This window comes from Tachypleus tridentatus, chromosome 10 (assembly GCF_004210375.1).
Source record: "Tachypleus tridentatus isolate NWPU-2018 chromosome 10, ASM421037v1, whole genome shotgun sequence".
NCBI lineage: Eukaryota > Metazoa > Arthropoda > Merostomata > Xiphosura > Limulidae > Tachypleus > Tachypleus tridentatus.
Window position 1 is genome coordinate 100,307,609 of NC_134834.1, and position 19,222 is coordinate 100,326,830.

Here is a 19,222-nt window from a genome sequence, read left to right on the forward strand (position 1 = left end):
TTTAGTTCACATTCTACCCTTTCCTATAAAGTGTTGTTTTATCTCTATTGGTTCATTGTTTATAAAGTGTTGTTTTATCCATATTTTGGATCTTGTTTATTGGTTCACATAAAGTGTTGTTTTTTTTGGACAGGCTGACAAAGGAACTGGAGAAGCTAAAGAGGTAATGCGTATGAATGCAGACAAGACAAGACAAGAAGCTCTCGAAGTAGAAAAACTCATTCAAGATGCTGTTAAGAAAGCAAGAGGTCAGTTTATGAATGATGTAATCTTTTCACAGCATTGGTTTTAAAATCTGTAGAAGATAAAATTAAGACAGAATGATAGAACCTATGAAATATCAGTTAAGAAATCAGTGATAGGGGTTTGAGCAAAATTGAGTTAATTAGTTCAACTTCTGTAATCATGTTCTTTTGATTGTTATGTTTAAGTCTATACATCTAGAGAAAGGCTTCTGTAATTATTAAATCTATAAAACAGTGCTGAGAGTACCTGTTCAGGAAGCAAATACTATAAAAAGGACAACATTAGATAATGCTATCCTTCCTACTTTCTTTGTTATCATATTCTGAATTACCTCATCAGGTGATAATTGCATACTCTGATTTGGGGAAAATCATTGTTGATTGATTTAACTGATTAGGTGTGTGTATCTTTAAATGTAAAGCCAAAAGTCTGTAAAAAAGAGAAAATGTTGCCTAATGTTTTTCTTATCTCTCTTCTGTTCTAAAAATCTAAAAAGAAATGATACACCATAAGACTCTTTCCAATTACCATACCAGAAATCATCTTGAGTCATCCAACTGTGTGCAAGTAGGAATAACACAGGCACACATACTCCAGTATAATAGTAATTGTATACTAAAGTAAACTTAATTTAACAAATTTATTGGTTGAAATTTTATATTTTTAGCACATGATATTAGATTGTGTGGTTTTTTTTTAGAAGATGTCACTTTTTAAAGATTTATATAAAAATGTTTTATATCTTTTTGTCATATATATGACACACAACTTGTTAGATATTATCTCATGTGTTTAATAAATACTGTTTTTAAACCACCATTTGTTTTATGACAATTATTCTACTTCATGGTACTCTCTTTTAATTTTTGAAAACATTTCTCCTACTACTACTCATGGTTACTGTGAAATACTTTATTGTTTTTAAGTCTTGGCTGTTGTAAGCAATTCATTGTAGTTTTAAGATATAGTTAGTAAGATCATTGTGCGATACAAATTATTTTTGTACACATATGCTAATGGCTATTTCTAAGTAACATCTTAAAATAAACGAGGCATATTTTTTTATTAATATTTTTTATGTCTTCCTGACACAAGCATTGTTATTACTCCAGATACTGTTGGTGAATTAACAGCATTAGCTGAAGGACTGTTAGATACAGCAGGGCCTAACCTTGATAAATTAATTGCAAGGGCTGAGAGAATTCTACAAGAGATCAGAGATCGAGATTTTACATCACGAAAAAATGATACTGAAGATGAATTGGAACTAGCCAAGGAATGTAGGTTTCTTTGAATTTTGAAATTTTTATGTAGCAGCATGAATCCTAACATTTTTATATAGTGACATTTTTCCTAAGATATAAAAAAGGTGCTGAAATAAGAAAATCAGTCTTAAGGTTTCTTGTTTTATACATCATTTTAGGTTGAGATATGATAAATGTGTATTTATAGCATATTTTCAGTTTATTAACAATTAAACATAGGTAGAAAAAATTTCCTTGTAAACATTTTTATATACAGTGTTGGAACATGTCAAGAACTTCCAAAAACCTGCTACTCTGAATAAGGAGCGAGCTGGAGAATTGGATGAGCAACTGAACAAGTTGAATGAGCTACTAGAAGAGTTGAGAAACCATAGTCGTGATGCTCAAGATGTTGCTCAAGAGACCCGAGAGTTAAATGATGCGATCAGGCAGGCTAACGTGACCGTATGTTTGTAGATCATTGTTTTATTGTTTTTATGTAATTTAAAGAAATGGTCATGTCAGTGTGACTATCTTCTATTGATTGAGTGAATGAGGGTATTGAACGCTTGAGAACTATCGACTTTCCTACTTTAGGATGGCTGAGGGAATAGAGCACACCATTCTGCTTGTTAAGTTCAGTTGAGCTCCATATTGTTAGGTGAATTAAGAAGATTATTATTAAAATTAATTTATGTTGAGTTTTTACTGTTGATTTCCATGTTGTTGTGAAGAATGTGAAGGAATTAATAAGATCATTCTAACTGTTGATTATCATGTTGTTGTGAAGAATTTGAAGGAATTAATAAGATCATTCTAACTGTTGATTATCATGTTGTTGTGAAGAATTTGAAGGAATTAATAAGACCATTCTAACTGTTGGTTTCCATGTTGTTGTGAAGAATTTGAAGGAATTAGTAAGATCATTCTCACTGTTGATTTCCATGTTGTTGTGAAGAATTTGAAGGAATTAATAAGATCGTTTTAACTGCTGATTATCATGTTGTTGTGAAGAATTTGAAGGAATTAATAAGATCATTTTAACTGTTGATTATCATGTTGTTGTGAAGAATTTGAAGGAATTAATAAAATCATTCTAACTGTTGATTATCATGTTGTGAAGAATTTGAAGGAATTAATAAGATCATTTTAACTGTTGATTATCATGTTGTTGTGAAGAATTTGAAGGAATTAATAAGATCATTTTAACTGTTGATTATCATGTTGTTGTGAAGAATTTGAAGGAATTAATAAGACCATTCTAACTGTTGATTATCATGTTGTTGTGAAGAATTTGAAGGAATTAATAAGACCATTCTAACTGTTGATTTCCATGTTGTTGTGAAGAATTTGAAGGAATTAGTAAGATCATTTTAACTGTTGATTATCATGTTGTTGTGAAGAATTTGAAGGAATTAATAAGGTTATTCTAACTGTTGATTTCCATGTTGTTGTGAAGAATTTGAAGGAATTAATAAGATCATTTTAACTGTTGATTATCATGTTGTTGTGAAGAATTTGAAGGAATTAATAAGATCATTCTAACTGTTGATTATCATGTTGTTGTGAAGAATTTGAAGGAATTAATAAGACCATTCTAACTGTTGATTTCCATGTTGTTGTGAAGAATTTGAAGGAATTAATAAGACCATTCTAACTGTTGATTTCCATGTTGTTGTGAAGAATTTGAAGGAATTAATAAGATCATTCTAACTGTTGATTATCATGTTGTTGTGAAGAATTTGAAGGAATTAATAAGACCATTCTAACTGTTGATTTCCATGTTGTTGTGAAGAATTTGAAGGAATTAGTAAGATCATTCTCACTGTTGATTTCCATGTTGTTGTGAAGAATTTGAAGGAATTAATAAGATCATTCTAACTGTTGATTATCATGTTGTTGTGAAGAATTTGAAGGAATTAGTAAGATCATTCTAACTGTTGATTATCATGTTGTTGTGAAGAATTTGAAGGAATTAATAAGATCATTCTAACTGTTTATTTCCTTGTTGTTGTGAAGTTATTAAGTATTCTATTGTAACAGTTGATTTCCATGTGGTAAAGTAAACGTTTGCATATGGATGGCAGGACTGAATGATAATAGCTTGTGAGTAGAGATAAATACTTATTGGAAATACATATTAATTTAGTATATGAAAATTTTAACTTTTTTATTAATTTTTATATTGAATTAATGTTTAAATGGTAAACATTATGTTGTGTGGAGTGTATTCAAATAACAAAGAAAATTATGGATGTAGTCAATTTGTTACAAGGATGTAATTCCCTCAATATAATGGATCCAAACTGGAGGTTGTAGTGATGTGGAAATAGCAATTCTTTCAATTCTGACCATAATAGATCAGCTAAAACAGGTGAAACAGGATTTCTCATACTTACTGTTGACATAGTATTGAGAAATCTTCCTGACATAGAAAATTTGTACAATGGAAAAGGTCTCTGATGTTAGAAATGTTATCAATGTGACTGTTGTGCTTTATTTGTTTTACAGTTAAAATAATGAATCATTCAAACATTATGGTGACTTATGTTGATTCTTATGTATCAGAATGAGAAGGACCAATGTACTGATGAGTTCAGTCTGTTGTAGACTTGTTCCTGGTGTATTGATTCTTTTTATTTTAATACACTCATATTTTAAAAAGTACAATTTATTTATTGAAATAATTTGTAAGGTTTTTATTTTTCGAAATTCTGAAAGATTACTGTGCATTCTAAATCCTGATCAAATTAATGTATCTCCTCATAATTACCACTTAAGAACAGGTAAGACAACAACATCAGGACTTGGGTGGAAGATGGCCCAAAAAGTCTGTGCACCTTTTGTGTTTACCTAAAACTGGAAACTTAGTATTGGAAACAAAAATCTTAAAAATAACATGTGGCAATTAAAAGATATAATATTAACTGAGTTTTTATCTCCAAATTTCATATACTGGGGGTGAAGTTTCAAATTCTCTTTTTAGAACCATCATTAAATACTAACCGATGTGTGATCTTGCTGTGATTTCATCCTTACCTGTAAAATAACACTATATTATCTGTTGTCAAAACAGTAATTGGATACACTGCTCATGTAAGGAGACACAAGAACTGAGAAATGTTAACAGTACCTTTTTCCAACAATATTGTACATGAATTGTTATCAGAAAGATGAGTTTCAAGCTTTTAAAGTAAATTGTAAATATGTAGGTAAGATCCCAAGTGAGTTAAATTAATTTTTTATCAGTAATTAATGCACATTTTGAATCTAAATTAAAAGATTTGGCAATGTTCTGTTGCAATTTAATAAAAGCGTGAATAATAATATTATGAAATAAAAAATAAAAACAGCATTTACCTCTGACCAGGCAGCTGTGATCACTCATGATGCAAGAGAAGTTGGCCCGGCATGGCCAAGCGTGTTAAGGTGTGCGACTCGTAATCTGAGGGTTGTGGGTTTGCATCCTCGTCGCGCCAAACATGCTCGCTCTTTCAGCCATGGGGGCATTATAATGTGATGGTCAATCCCACTATTCATTGGTAAAAGAGTAGCCCAAGAGTTGGTGGTGGGTGGTGATGACTAGCTGCCTTCTCTCTAGTCTTACATTACTAAATTCGGGATGGCTAGCACAAATAGCCCTCGAGTAGCTTTGTGCGAAATTAAAAAAACAGACAAACAAGCAAGAGAAGTTAGAAGGTAGCTACCATTACTTGATACATTTTATAATTATTGTATTTTTTGTTACTTAAAAAGTGTTTTGATATTAGATGATTCAGTGACAGAAGAAGGACTGACAGTTAAAGAGAGAAAGGAATATATTTTATGTTTTTGAATGTGGGAGAAAGTGTAGTGGATGTGGGAAGCCTACAAAAAGATCTTGCTTACTGCATTGTTGTTAATAACTAAAGTTTTTTCTGATGAATCAATCAATGAGTCATAGTGCTCAATACAGTTTTATTACACACACAAATGTTTTATCATAGGGAATAATTGGTTCTATCAACCAATTGGCAGCAGGGACAAACAAGACATTAGATGAAGCTAAAGAATTGCTTGAAGCTGCAAAGAAAGCTTTAGAAGATGCAGAAACTGCTTTTAGTGTGAGTTTCTTAAATTCTATTTACAGTAATATCTATATCTATGAAGTGTGAGTTGGATTTTATATTTAGTATAATAAAAACTTGAAGTCATTTTAATCCCTTATAAAATAAGTGTATGTTAGGCTTCAATATTTTGTACATGTAATTAAATATTGAAATTATTTCAATTAATAAAAATATAAGTGTAACTTGAACTTAACATTTGGTATATGTGGTCTGATATTGAGATGCTTTTAATCAACAAGAGAGTTATTCATTTATTAATGGTGTCAGTGTTGATTAACATGCACATATTATATTCAGTTTCTCTGTGACCATAATTACGAAATAAAAATTTTTAAATTTTCATACCAGAAATTAGATTTGGACTCCTCAAGGTTAGCCAGAGCCATTGATGAACTTAAGGAAAAACTGAACGGACAAGAAGAGGAACTTGATGAAGTACGCCCTCTTGTTGATGAAGCTAAGAAACATGCAAGTGATCTGATGGAACAGGCTGCATTGTTAGACAGGTATGTGTTTAACCTGAACAAACTGATATATGTAACCTAAAAGAATGAAAGATAAATGGTTAAATATTTCGTATCAAGATAAATTGTTGTTAAACCAAGATATCGTCCCAGGTAAAAAAGGTAGATTCAAAACTTAATATAAATTTATATGCAAAAACGGCTCGTTTGGGTTGAGAAAATATTTTACGTAGAAGAGCGAACAACGTTTCGACCTTCTTCGGTCATCGTCAGGTTCACAAAGAAAGAAAGAGGTAACTGACCGGAAGCTGACCACATGTTTGGAAGGGGTTGTGTAACTGAGTGTCGGAATGTAGAGGGCGGTGTTAGATGTTTGAATATATAATTTTATTTATTTTATTATATTAATATAGGTATAAAGGCGTTCCTTTATATTGGTTTATTTTGGGTTTAAGTTGTTGTATAAGTAAGGCTTCTTTAATTTTGCGTTTGTTTGTTTGTTTCTTTATTTAATATTTGAGTGTTTTCTATGGTTATGTTGTGTTTATTTGACTTGCAGTGTTCGAAAACGTGTAAAGGTGACTTTATGTTCTTTGAATCTGGTTTCCATTTTTCTACTTGTTTCTCCAATATAGAAGTCGTGGCAGTTATCACATTGTATTTTGTAAATAATGTTGGTGTGGTGTTTGTCAGTGTAGTTTTTACATAGTATAGACCTCAGTTTTGTGCCTGGTTTTTGAATAAATTTGGTATTAACTGGAATGTCATATTTTGTTACTAATTTTTGCCAAATGTTGGTTATTTGTTTGCTGATGTCAGGAATATATGGTATACAGCAGTATATGGTTTCGTGATTTTTTGATTCGTGAGATATATTTATTTTAGTTGGTTGATTTTGCTTTCTGTCTAGGTGTGTGCGTATAATGTTTTTTACGGTTTGTGGAGGAAACTTATTGATGTTGATGAAGTATTGTTTTATTTTGTCTAATTCATCATTAATTTTATCTGGTGAGCATAGTTTTATGGCTGTGTTTATTTGGTTTCTTAGTATGTTGAGTTTTTGTTTTGTTTCATGTGCTGAGTCCCAAGGAATGTATAGTCCAGTGTGGGTGATTTTTCGGTGGATTTCTGTTTTGAATTGTGTGTCAGTTCTTGTAATTTTGAGGTTCAGAAATGATATTTGATTGCTTTCTTCCTGTTCACATGTGAAGTTAATGTTGGGATGTATAGAGTTAATGTGATTGAAAAAATTAAGTATGTGTTCTGTAGATTTGAATCCCAAGAACCGTGTCATCTACATATCTGTACCAGTATAGTGGTGGATGTAATGCTGTGTTAATTGCTTGTGTTTCAACTTGTGTCATAAAAATATTGGCTAGAACTGGTGATACTGGGTTGCCCATGCTTAGGCCATTTGTTTTCTCAAACCAAACAACACGTTTTTGCATATAAATTTCTCAACAAGTGGGTTTCTCGACATCACTGAAAACTTAATATAATTCCAGGTGCTTACATATTAGAAACATTCATAGTAGTATTCATAACAGTTAATTGTGAAGTTCAAATGATTAGAAACATTCATAGTAGTATTCATAACAGTTAATTGTGAAGTTCAAATGATTAGAAACATTCATAGTAGTGTTCATAACAGTTAATTGTGAAGTTCAAATGATTAGAAACATTCATAGTAGTGTTCATAACAGTTAATTGTGAAGTTCAAATGATTAGAAACATTCATAGTAGTATTCATAACAGTTAATTGTGAAGTTCAAATGATTAGACTGAAGTACAAGATCAAGCATAATACTACCTGAGATTGAGAAATCGTAACGTAAAATAATAATTCCATTTAAAATCAATCTGACTGATATCACTATAGATTTATGTTGACATTTAATATTATTATCCAAAAATGATAAAGATTGAGCTGTAATTTTAGTTACAGTTAGGTTCAGGGGCATAGCCAGAAATGGTCATTGGCTTTTTGTCTTGTTTTTTTTTAGTTTGAGTTCTTGATGCAAGAGCCGCATGTGCGAAGCCATGCTAGGGGGTCCGTGGGGACATGCCCCCCGTGAAATGTTTAAATAAAAACATAAAAGAAAAGCCTGAACTATGCATTCTGAGACCACCTTTTTGGCAAATTTTAGAATGGCACACTGAGATGTTTGTCTTATTTTTTTAATCATAAATAAATATACAGACCTACATATATATATAATGTATAACTTAAAGTTATCAGTAGGGCTGCAATGATTACGGACTTTTGGAACCGGTTAATTTTTGCCTCGTAACCGTAACCGGTTAATCGTGTAATCATCACAGCCCTAGGAATTTGCGCGTGATGGCCGCACTGAACGTTAACAAAAACTCTAAAGGCTTTCAACAATAACAGCAACAACAATAATTCAACCAAACAAAAAGGCAAGCAGTTCGTAAAATCGCGATAGGCAAACATACCAATGTCAAGGTCAAATAATGGAATATTTACACACAAATGTCGATAATTGTATTGTTTTCCCTCGTTTATTTTTCTCGGAAAAGAATCTTAGATTAACTGGTTAGGAAATCCGTAACCGGTTAAGAGCAGTAACCGAACTGTAACCGGTTAATCGTGTAATCGTCACAGCCCTAGTTATCAGGCCCAGGAAAATAGGCCTACAGCTCTGTCGTCAACATATATAATATAGGGTCACTCAGGAGAGTGCAAAATATATGTATAGTGTCTATAATCTGTATTCAAATATCATGGACAGTGTATGTTCAGATTCTATGGATTTCAAGAATTAACTTCACAAATAAACAGTAGGTGGCACTGTGTCGGGCTGGCAGCACCATGGCACTAACCTAATACGATTGGCGACGTCTATAGTGAATCATTCACTATAGATAGTGCCAATGGTACTGTGAATGTGACGTTGACAAAAATAATGTGATGTTGACAAACAAAAGTTGCGATTAACATACATTCACTATGTCAAGCCTGAAAAAGCAAAATACACTACATGGGTTCTTTAAACTCATTCATGAGGCTGAACCTGATCAATCTGCTGCAGCCAATCAGGTTGAATCAGAAATGTCAACTGAATTGTCGGAGTCATCACTGTGGCCTTCTACCAGTGCTGTCACTACCAACTCAGGTCCAGTCTGGGACATTGAAAATTACATTTCTGGTGATGTCAGCATTGGTAAACAGGTAAGTCGACTCCTCGTTATATTAATTTTGTATTAAAAATCATGCAAACACTCTGTATCGTTGGCTTTCACGGTGGAGATGGCTACTCTACAGTCAACATGCAAAGGGTGCTTTCTGCAAGTACTGCTGTCTTTTTGCTCCTGATGGTGCTGGTGTTGGACAACTAGTGAAATTTCCATACACAAACTGGAAGAAAGCTGTTGAAGACTTCAAGGCACATGAATTGAAACAGCACCACCAAGACAGCAAAGAAAAAGCTAACAATTTTTTATGGGTCATAAACACAAGTTCATCTGTACACTTGAAGCTTGATGCAACTTACAAGCAAGAAATTGAACAGAACCGGCAATATTTAATGCCTATTATTGATACTGTATTGCTGTGTGGGAGACATGGTTTAGCTTTGAGGGGAAAATATGATTCTGGTCCAATGTTTGTTGGTGAAACTGATGAGGAGCCCATCAATAATGATGGGAATTTTCAAGCAATTTTGCGCTACAGGGCAAAGGGTGATGTCAAGCTTTCAGCAAGCCTTAAGAGTACAAAGAGGAATGCTACGTATCTGAGTCCTCAAATTCAAAATGAAATCATCAATGCCTGTAATACTCATGTTCTTGATGCTTTGGTCAACAGGGTTAATGCTGCAAAGTGTTTCTCAGTATTAGCTAATGAAACAACAGATATTTCAGACATTGAACAGTTTTTTGCTGTGTGTTAGATATTTGCATGCCAATGACAACTCTGTTGCAATGAGGGAAGATTTTTTGAAATTTATACCTGTTTATGATGTGACAGGTAGAAACTTGGCTGATATTATCATAACCAATCTGACAAAATATGGTATTGACATGGCTTACCTGTGAGGACAAGGATCTGACGGTGCTACCTTTATGAGTGGGAAATTCAATGGTGTCCAGAGACACATAACTGATAAATTCCAACTTGCACCCTATGTACACTGCAGTGCCCATTCCCTAAACTTGGCAATTTCTGATGCTTGTAAAGAAGTTCCTGTGCGAAATTGCATGGGAGTAATTTCTAGCATTGAAAACTTTCTCAATACACCCAAACTAAAACACGTTTGGCTCTTTCGGTGGATAATAAAGCACCTGAATCGAAAAAAAAAAAGTTTGAAAGGTCTCTGCCCCACCCAGTGGGTTGAGAGGCATGACTTAGTCATTGTCTTTCTAGAATTAATCCATGCAGTTGCAGATGCCCTTGAGATCATATCAGGTTGGCAAGACAGAGATTCTGTCATGCAAGCCACTCAATTATTGTGTTCTATAACACAGCCAGAATTCATCATCACTCTACTTACCATTGCTAAATTGTTTTCCTTTAGTTTACCGCTGTGCAACTTATTGCAGCAACAGAACATTGATTTAGGTGCTGTGATGCATCATGCAGAAATAATAGAAGATTTAATCCATTCACTCAGAAATAATACTGTGAATGGATTTAATAACATTTTCTGTGAGGCTCAAACTCTGTGTAGTGAGCTTCAAATTGACATCATAATGCCAAGGCAGGCTAAAAGATGTACCGTGCTAACCCACAAACCACTAGCCCTGAGGAGTACTTTTGTATTGTTGTATTTGTACCATTTGTTGATCACTTTCTTTACAAATTATGTGACCGCCTGTCCAGTCACAAAACTCTCCTTACAAACTTCATGTGTCTACTGCCATCAGGATCTACCACAGAACTGTCAGAACCTACAGCACAACAATGTGACCAAATTAAAGAGTTGGTCAATATATATACAAGGCTGACATTGACAGCACTTCACTAGCTGCAGAAGGTGAACTTAGGGTTTGGTACAAACCACTTGTGAACAACAGACCAAAAAATGTCATAGATGCATATGCAATGTGCAATGCAGAAATGTTCCCAGTCATTTCTAGACTGTTGAAAGTATTTGCCATGCTGCCTGTGTCAACAAGCTCAGTGGAGCATTTGTTTTCAACTCTCAGAAGACTCAAAACTTATTTGAGAAATACCACCACTGAAGATCGATTGAACGGCCTGACCTCATTATACATTCACCGTGATATTAAAGTTGAACCAAACTGTGTTGTAGATGTCCTGACAAGAACGAACAGGCGTTTGAGCCTTTCATAGATATTTGATTGTATTTCTCTAGTTCTGACAAAACTTGCTGTATTAAAAGTGTTCAGTCAGAAATTTGTATTTGACCATTTGTTGTGTGTGAAATTATCTGTCATGCAATCACGGATCTTTATGAAACTTCACAGGTGGCAACTGAACTTGTCTAAAACTTTTGGATCCATGGGGGGGGTGTTTTAACCCCCAAACCCCCCTGGCTATGCCCCTGGTTAGGTTAGTTAACTGTCAAACTGTAAATATGAGTATTACTTCAAATAGTTACGTGCTAAGTTAAAACTTTACTGCTATTTAGGATAGTTAATGGTTAAGATAAACCAGCTAACATTCAGAGTAATCAATAAAATTTTGCTGATGTTCAAAGTGATTAAAAAAATTAGGACCATAAAAGGATTATGAAATGGATAGATTCATTGGTTACAGGATATCAAATGTAAAGTAAACACAAAAGCTAAAATGAACTTCTCACATCTGTGTTAGTCTGCTGGCAGACACCCGTGATAGTGCTGATGGTGCTGTGAAAGCTGCTACAGCATATGGGAACATAGTGGATGCCATTGATGATGCTCTTAAAGCAGCACAGGCAGCTGTGGAAGCTGCTAATCAAGCAGCAGAATTGGTAAGTCAAGATTGTTAGAAATGTTAATTAAAATGATTTTCTACAACATGACTGTTAGCCATAGCAACTTGTCGTACTTATAGTTAGAATAAGGCTTTCTCTGGTTTTCTTTAGGTTGTATAAATTATAAAATTTATTACAAGATCATACTCATTATAGGAGAGTGGGCCTGTTGAGCTGTGAAAGGAGTGGGGTATTAACAGGATTGGTACCGAAAGGCCTTTATGAATATTATTCTGGCTTCAGTCATTTTATATATATAACTGGTATTTTGTATTTAATATGGTAATTTGTAAAACAATATATTAAATAAATAACAATATTAAAATTGTTCTTACAAACTCTTTAGATACTGATGTAACTTATGATATAAAATAGTACAAATGTCAATGGTATTTTATTTATCATAGAATATTTTTCATGTATGTAAGTTTTGTTTAATACAAGTCATGTACTAAATAAACTATATATGTAAGAGTAACTCTGTGAAATGCATATAAAAGATTGTTGCAGTATGAACTAACATAAAGTTGTTGGTGCATGAATTATATTATTTCATGAGGGTTACAGGTAGTAATCCCAGGCTATATTTTTATAATATCCAGCAGAGGAGCTCATTGGAACTGCCAAGCCCTTCTAGGCTGTCCTCTTGTATCAGGTATCTTTAAGCAGAGGTCTGACTTAGAAGCCTGACAACCTGACAGATATTGCTTAAATGAAATCCTTGAGCTAATTAAACTGAGAGAACCAAAGCAAATTTGTGAATATAGCATTAGAAAATAGCAGAAGTGATGTGTTAGTAAAATGTTTTAAATAGTTTGTTAATATTTGCTGTAGTCTGATGGAATGGCAGGAAGAGCTGAAGGGTCCAAAAACAGAAGTATTGAATTACTAGAGGAAGCTCAGAAACCCAGAAGAAAGTAGATGATGGTAAGTTTACTTACAAAACAAATTAATCAACAGTGATTATTACTTCTAAGTTGAAGAACTTGTACTGTTTCAATCACATTTTAAATTGGAGAAGTTTGACTTTTCAGCTGTTTTGAGATTTTATTCCAAGTTGATGAATACTGTTTTGGTTTTTAAGTTGTTTAAGATATCACTATGATATGTTTTTCATTGAGTGGGTTCTTTTAGGCTATTTGTTGAAAATAGTCCATATAATATTAACAAGTTAGTTTTTATTTTCTTAAAACTTGCTATGAACTACTTTTACAATGAAAAGGTTTTAGGCTTAAGTTCACAAATACAATTTACACTTCCAGTAGTATCTCTTTACAAACCTGATGATTAATTTAATAAAGTACAAAAGTGAATATAAGTGAACACTTACTACCTTCTCATTTACTCCTGAGATTAATAATACACCTTTGGCTGGCTGACACTCACTAACTGCTTATTCATATTTATAACTAGTATACTCATCTAAATGTTAGTTGAAATTATGGTGTATTATCCTTCTGTACCCTTATTGTTAAAACTTTATAATAGTTTCAGGTTAATAAAGGTGTTTTTATGATCTGTTAGGATATGTAATAGTTTCATGTTGGTACAGGTGTTCTTGTTATAATTTGATAAGTAATTTAATAGTTTCATGTTGGTACAGGTGTTCTTGTTATAATTTGATAACCAATGTAATAGTTTCAAGGTGATACAGGTGTTCTTGTTATAATTTGATAAGTAATGTAATAGTTTCAAGGTGATACAGGCATTCTAGTTATAGTTAAGATATATAATATTTTCAGGTTCATAAAGGTATTATTATGATCTGCTAAAATACGTAATAATTTCAGGCTAATACAAGTGTTCTTGTTATAATTTGCTAAGATAAATAGTTTCACGCTGATAAAGGTATTGTTCTAATATGTAAGGATATGTAATAGTTTCACGTTGATGCAGGTATTGTTATAATCTTTTAAGATATGTAATAGATTCCAACTAGTAAATGATAGTGTTATTATTATAATATGTTAAAATTAAATAGTTACCTATTTGTTGTGATACTGTTATTGTTATAATATGTTATGATGAAATAGTTTCCAGTAGTTAAATATATTGTTATTGTTATAATATGTTAAGATATTTAATAGTTTCAGGTATTGTTGTTGTTTCAAGTTGTTTGACCTCTGTTAATTTGTTGTTAATTTCAAAGTATTTAAAGTTATGTAAAGATTTCAGGTTGATGAAATGTTTTTCAGATTAATTTAAATATTACTTTTTAGTACAAATGAGCTAACAAGTTACAATATATACAGTTACTATAGATATCAACTAGCAAGTTAGAATATATACAGTTACTATAGATATCAGCTAGCAAGTTAGAATATATACAGTTACTATAGATATCAGCTAGCAAGTTACAATATATACAGTTACTATAGATATCAGCTAGCAAGTTAGAATATATACAGTTACTATAGATATCAGCTAGCAAGTTAGAATATATACAGTTACTATAGATATCAGCTAGCAAGTTATAATATATACAGTTACTATAGATATCAGCTAGCAAGTTATAATATATACAGTTACTATAGATATCAGCTAGCAAGTTATAATATATACAGTTACTATAGATATCAGCTAGCAAGTTAGAATATATACAGTTACTATAGATATCAGCTAGCAAGTTACAATATATACAGTTACTATAGATATCAGCTAGCAAGTTAGAATATATACAGTTACTATAGATATCAGCCAGCAAGTTATAATATATACAGTTACTATAGATATCAGCTAGCAAGTTAGAATATATACAGTTACTTTAGATATCAGCTAGCAAGTTAGAATATATACAGTTACTATAGATATCAGCTAGCAAGTTAGAATATATACACTTACTATAGATATCAGCTAGCAAGTTAGAATATATACAGTTACTATATAGATATCAGCTAGCAAGTTAGAATATATACAGTTACTATAGATATCAGCTAGCAAGTTACAATATATACAGTTACTATAGATATCAGCTAACAAGTTAGAATATATACAGTTACTATAGATATCAGCTAGCAAGTTAGAATATATACACTTACTGTAGATATCAGCTAGCAAGTTAGAATATATACAGTTACTATAGATATCAGCTAGCAAGTTAGAATATATACAGTTACTATAGATATCAGCTAGCAAGTTACAATATATACAGTTACTATAGATATCAGCTAACAAGTTAGAATATATACAGTTACTATAGATATCAGCTAGCAAGTTAGAATATATACAGTTACTATAGATATCAGCTAGCAAGTTAGAATATATACAGTTACTATAGATATCAGCTAGCAAGTTAGAATATATACAGTTACTATAGATATCAGCTAGCAAGTTAGAATATATACAGTTACTTTAGATATCAGCTAGCAAGTTAGAATATATACAGTTACTATAGATATCAGCTAGCAAGTTAGAATATATACAGTTACTATAGATATCAGCTAGCAAGTTAGAATATATACAGTTACTATAGATATCAGCTAGCAAGTTAGAATATATACAGTTACTATAGATATCAGCTAGCAAGTTAGAATATACATACAGTTACTTTAGATATCAGCTAGCAAGTTAGAATATATACAGTTACTATAGATATCAGCTAGCAAGTTATAATATATACAGTTACTATAGATATCAGCTAGCAAGTTACAATATATACAGTTACTATAGATATCAGCTAGCAAGTTATAATATATACAGTTACTATAGATATCAGCTAGCAAGTTAGAATATATACAGTTACTTTAGATATCAGCTAGCAAGTTAGAATATATACAGTTACTATAGATATCAGCTAGCAAGTTAGAATATATACAGTTACTATAGATATCAGCTAGCAAGTTATAATATATGCAGTTACTATAGATATCAGCTAGCAGGTAGAATATACAGTTACTATAGATATCAGCTAGCAGATTAGAATATATACAGAGATTACTATATAGATATCAGCTGGCAAGGATTAAGAATATATACAGTTACTATAGATATCAGCTAAGTTAGAATATATTAAGTTACTATAGAATATCAGTTAGCAAGTTACAATATATACAGTTACTATAGATATCAGCTAGCAGGTTAGAAGATATATGCAGTTACACTATAGATATCAGCTAGCAGGTTGGGATATATATACAGTTACTATAGATGATCAGCTAGCAAGTTAGAATATACAGTTACTATATGGATATCAGCTAGCAAGTTAGAATATATGCAGTTACTATAGATATCAGCTAGCAAAGTTAGAATATATACAGTTACTATAGATATCAGCTAGCAAGTTAGAATATATACAGTTACCATAGATATCAGCTAGTAAGTTTACAACATATACAGTTACTATAGATATCAGCTAGCAGAGTTAGAATATATACAGTTACTATATAGATATCAGCTGCATAGTTACAATATATATACAGTTACTGTAGATATCCTGCAAAGGTTAGAATATATACAGTTACTGGCAGATATCAGCTAGCAAGTTAGACATATACAGTTACTATAGATATCAGCTAGCAAGTTATAATATATACAGTTACTATAGATATCAGCTAGCAAGTTAGAATATATACAGTTACTATAGATATCAGCTATATAATATATACAGTTACTATAGATATCAGCTAGCAAGTTAGAATATATACAGTTACTGTAGATATCAGCTAGCAAGTTAGAATATATACAGTTACTATAGATATCAGCTAGCAAGTTATAATATATACAGTTACTATATAGATATCAGCTAGCAAGTTAGAATATATACAGTTACTGTAGATATCAATACTAGCAAGTTAGAATATACACAGGTTACTTTAGATATTTACTTGGGACAATGACTAACAAACCATATTATGTTGATAATATACTTTGTCAAAGATAAAAATTGAATCATTAAGGTTTCACAAACTATTTGTTTTTTTAATGCTTGGATGCCATCATACATTGTTAATAACTTCCACTGAAGGTAAGTTTAAATAGTTGAGAACTGAAACTAGATAATATACCATATTTTGTACACTGGACAAACTAAGATTCTGTAATTTAATAAAACAGTTTTAAAAATGAAAATTTTTCGACATACCTAGACAGAAGACAGCATTGTATAGACTATAGTTAATATTAATTAATGTACATTTCAATGTGAATTTTTTAAATACTAAAACAAGCATTTCTGGATGTTTGGCAGCACTATACCCTCAACTAGAACAAGCTAAAGATGGAGTTCAAATGGTGGCAGAGCAGAATGGAAGAAACTTGTCGAGAATTAGACATCATACAGAAAGAACTGGATAAAGCTTCCTTATATCTTCAGGTATTTATTTTAATTTTGATAGATATGATTACAAAAAAATAACTTTGTAGCTTTTCTTTGGTGTATCTGCTTTATTCAAAATATGCTTGGATACACAGATTATACTGTCATCTCTGTCACATTGGCAACAATCTTATTTATGTGTAGAATATCACTAAACACGCTATACTGTACATCTGATGTCAGTAGACAACAATCTTGTTCATATGTAAGAATATCACTATGCACGCTATACTGTGCGTCTGATGTCAGTGGACAACAATCTTGTTCATATGTAGAATATATCACTAAACGCGTTATACTATACGCGTCTGATGTCAGTAGACAACAATCTTGTTCATATGTAGAATATCATTAAACCGCGTTATATAATACGGTCTGATGTCAGTAGACAACAATCTTGTCCATATGTAGAATATCATTAAACACGCTATACTATGCGCCTGATGTCAGTAGACAATGATCTTGTTTGTTGATTGTTATACTGAGCAAATAATCTTTTGTATACTCTCTGGAAGTTATTGCACAGGAAGCAGCCAATAATTCCCTGGCTGCTGAAGCACATAGCTAAGGGAGCTCTTGATCGCGTGTCCAAGACATTACTGATAAACTACCAGAGGATTATGAAAAGCGAGGCTAACCAAGTACCTTGTCAGTTATGAAAGTGCTAAACATGCTTTAGAAGCAGCACATAATTATGGTATGTTTTTATTTTTTTCAGAAGATGGACTTTTTATTCATTTCTTATATATTATGCATTTACAATTTGATATAATGTAGGTGAATTATGATACATATTTGCCTCAAAGTAGTTCCAGTTCTCCATTAAAGGGGTAAAATAGTTGTGTGAACATTTTTGTCACCTAATCAGTTGTTATATAATGTCTGAACACTCTTGTCATCTAATCAGTTGTTATATAATTTTTCGTTATTCTTGTCATTTAATCATTGGTTATTACTTCATGAACATTCTTGTCATCCATATACTTCATGAACATTCTTGTCGTCTAATCATTGGTTATATACTTCATGAACATTCTTGTCATCCATATACTTCATGAACATTCTTGTCATCTAATCATTGGTTATATACTTCATGAACATTCTTGTCATCTAATCATTGGTTATATACTTCATGAACATTCTTGTCATCTAATCATTGGTTATATACTTCATGAACATTCTTGTCATCTAATCATTAGTTATATACTTCATGAACATTCTTGTCGTCTAATCATTGGTTATATACTTCATGAACATTCTTGTCATATAATCATTAGTTATATACTTCATGAACATTCTTGTCATCTAATCATTGGTTATATACTTTCATGAACATTCTTGTCATCTAATCATTGGTTATATACTTCATGAATATTCTTGTCATCTCATCATTTGGTTATATACTTCATGAACATTCTTGTCATCTATTCATTGGTCATATACTTCATGAACATTCTTGTCATATCTATCATTGGTTATATACTTCATGAACATTCTTGTCATCTAATCATTGGTTATATACTTCATGAACATTCTTGTCATCTAATCATTAGTTATATACTTCATGAACATTCTTGTCATATAAACATTGGTTATATACTTCATGAACATTCTTATCATATAATCATTGGTTATATAGTTCATGAACATTCTTGTCGTATAATCATTGGTTATATACTTCATAGACATTCTTGTCATTATAATCATTGGTTATATACTTCATAGAACATTCTTGTCATGTCATCATTGGTTATATACTTCATGAATTTCTTGTCATCTAATCATTGGAGTTATATACTTCATGAACATTCTTTAATATAATCATTGGTTGTATACTTCATGAACATTCTTGTCATTATAATCATTAGTTATATATACTTCATGGTTATTCTTATCCTCTAATCTT

General features: G+C 31.7%; 1 protein-coding gene across 1 annotated transcript; it reads left to right on the forward strand.

Moving 5' to 3' along the window:
* The first annotated feature begins 139 nt into the window (after positions 1 to 139).
* On the forward strand, positions 140 to 17,313 carry LOC143229949 (laminin subunit alpha-like). The gene is made up of 8 exons (XM_076462836.1): positions 140 to 248; positions 1,359 to 1,526; positions 1,768 to 1,955; positions 5,477 to 5,593; positions 5,948 to 6,105; positions 11,861 to 11,999; positions 12,837 to 12,929; positions 17,188 to 17,313. The coding sequence occupies exons 1-7, from the start codon at positions 167 to 169 to the stop codon at positions 12,921 to 12,923; spliced, it is 939 nt and encodes a 312-aa protein (XP_076318951.1). The 5' UTR covers positions 140 to 166; the 3' UTR covers positions 12,924 to 12,929; positions 17,188 to 17,313.
* Positions 17,314 to 19,222: the final 1,909 nt, after the last annotated feature.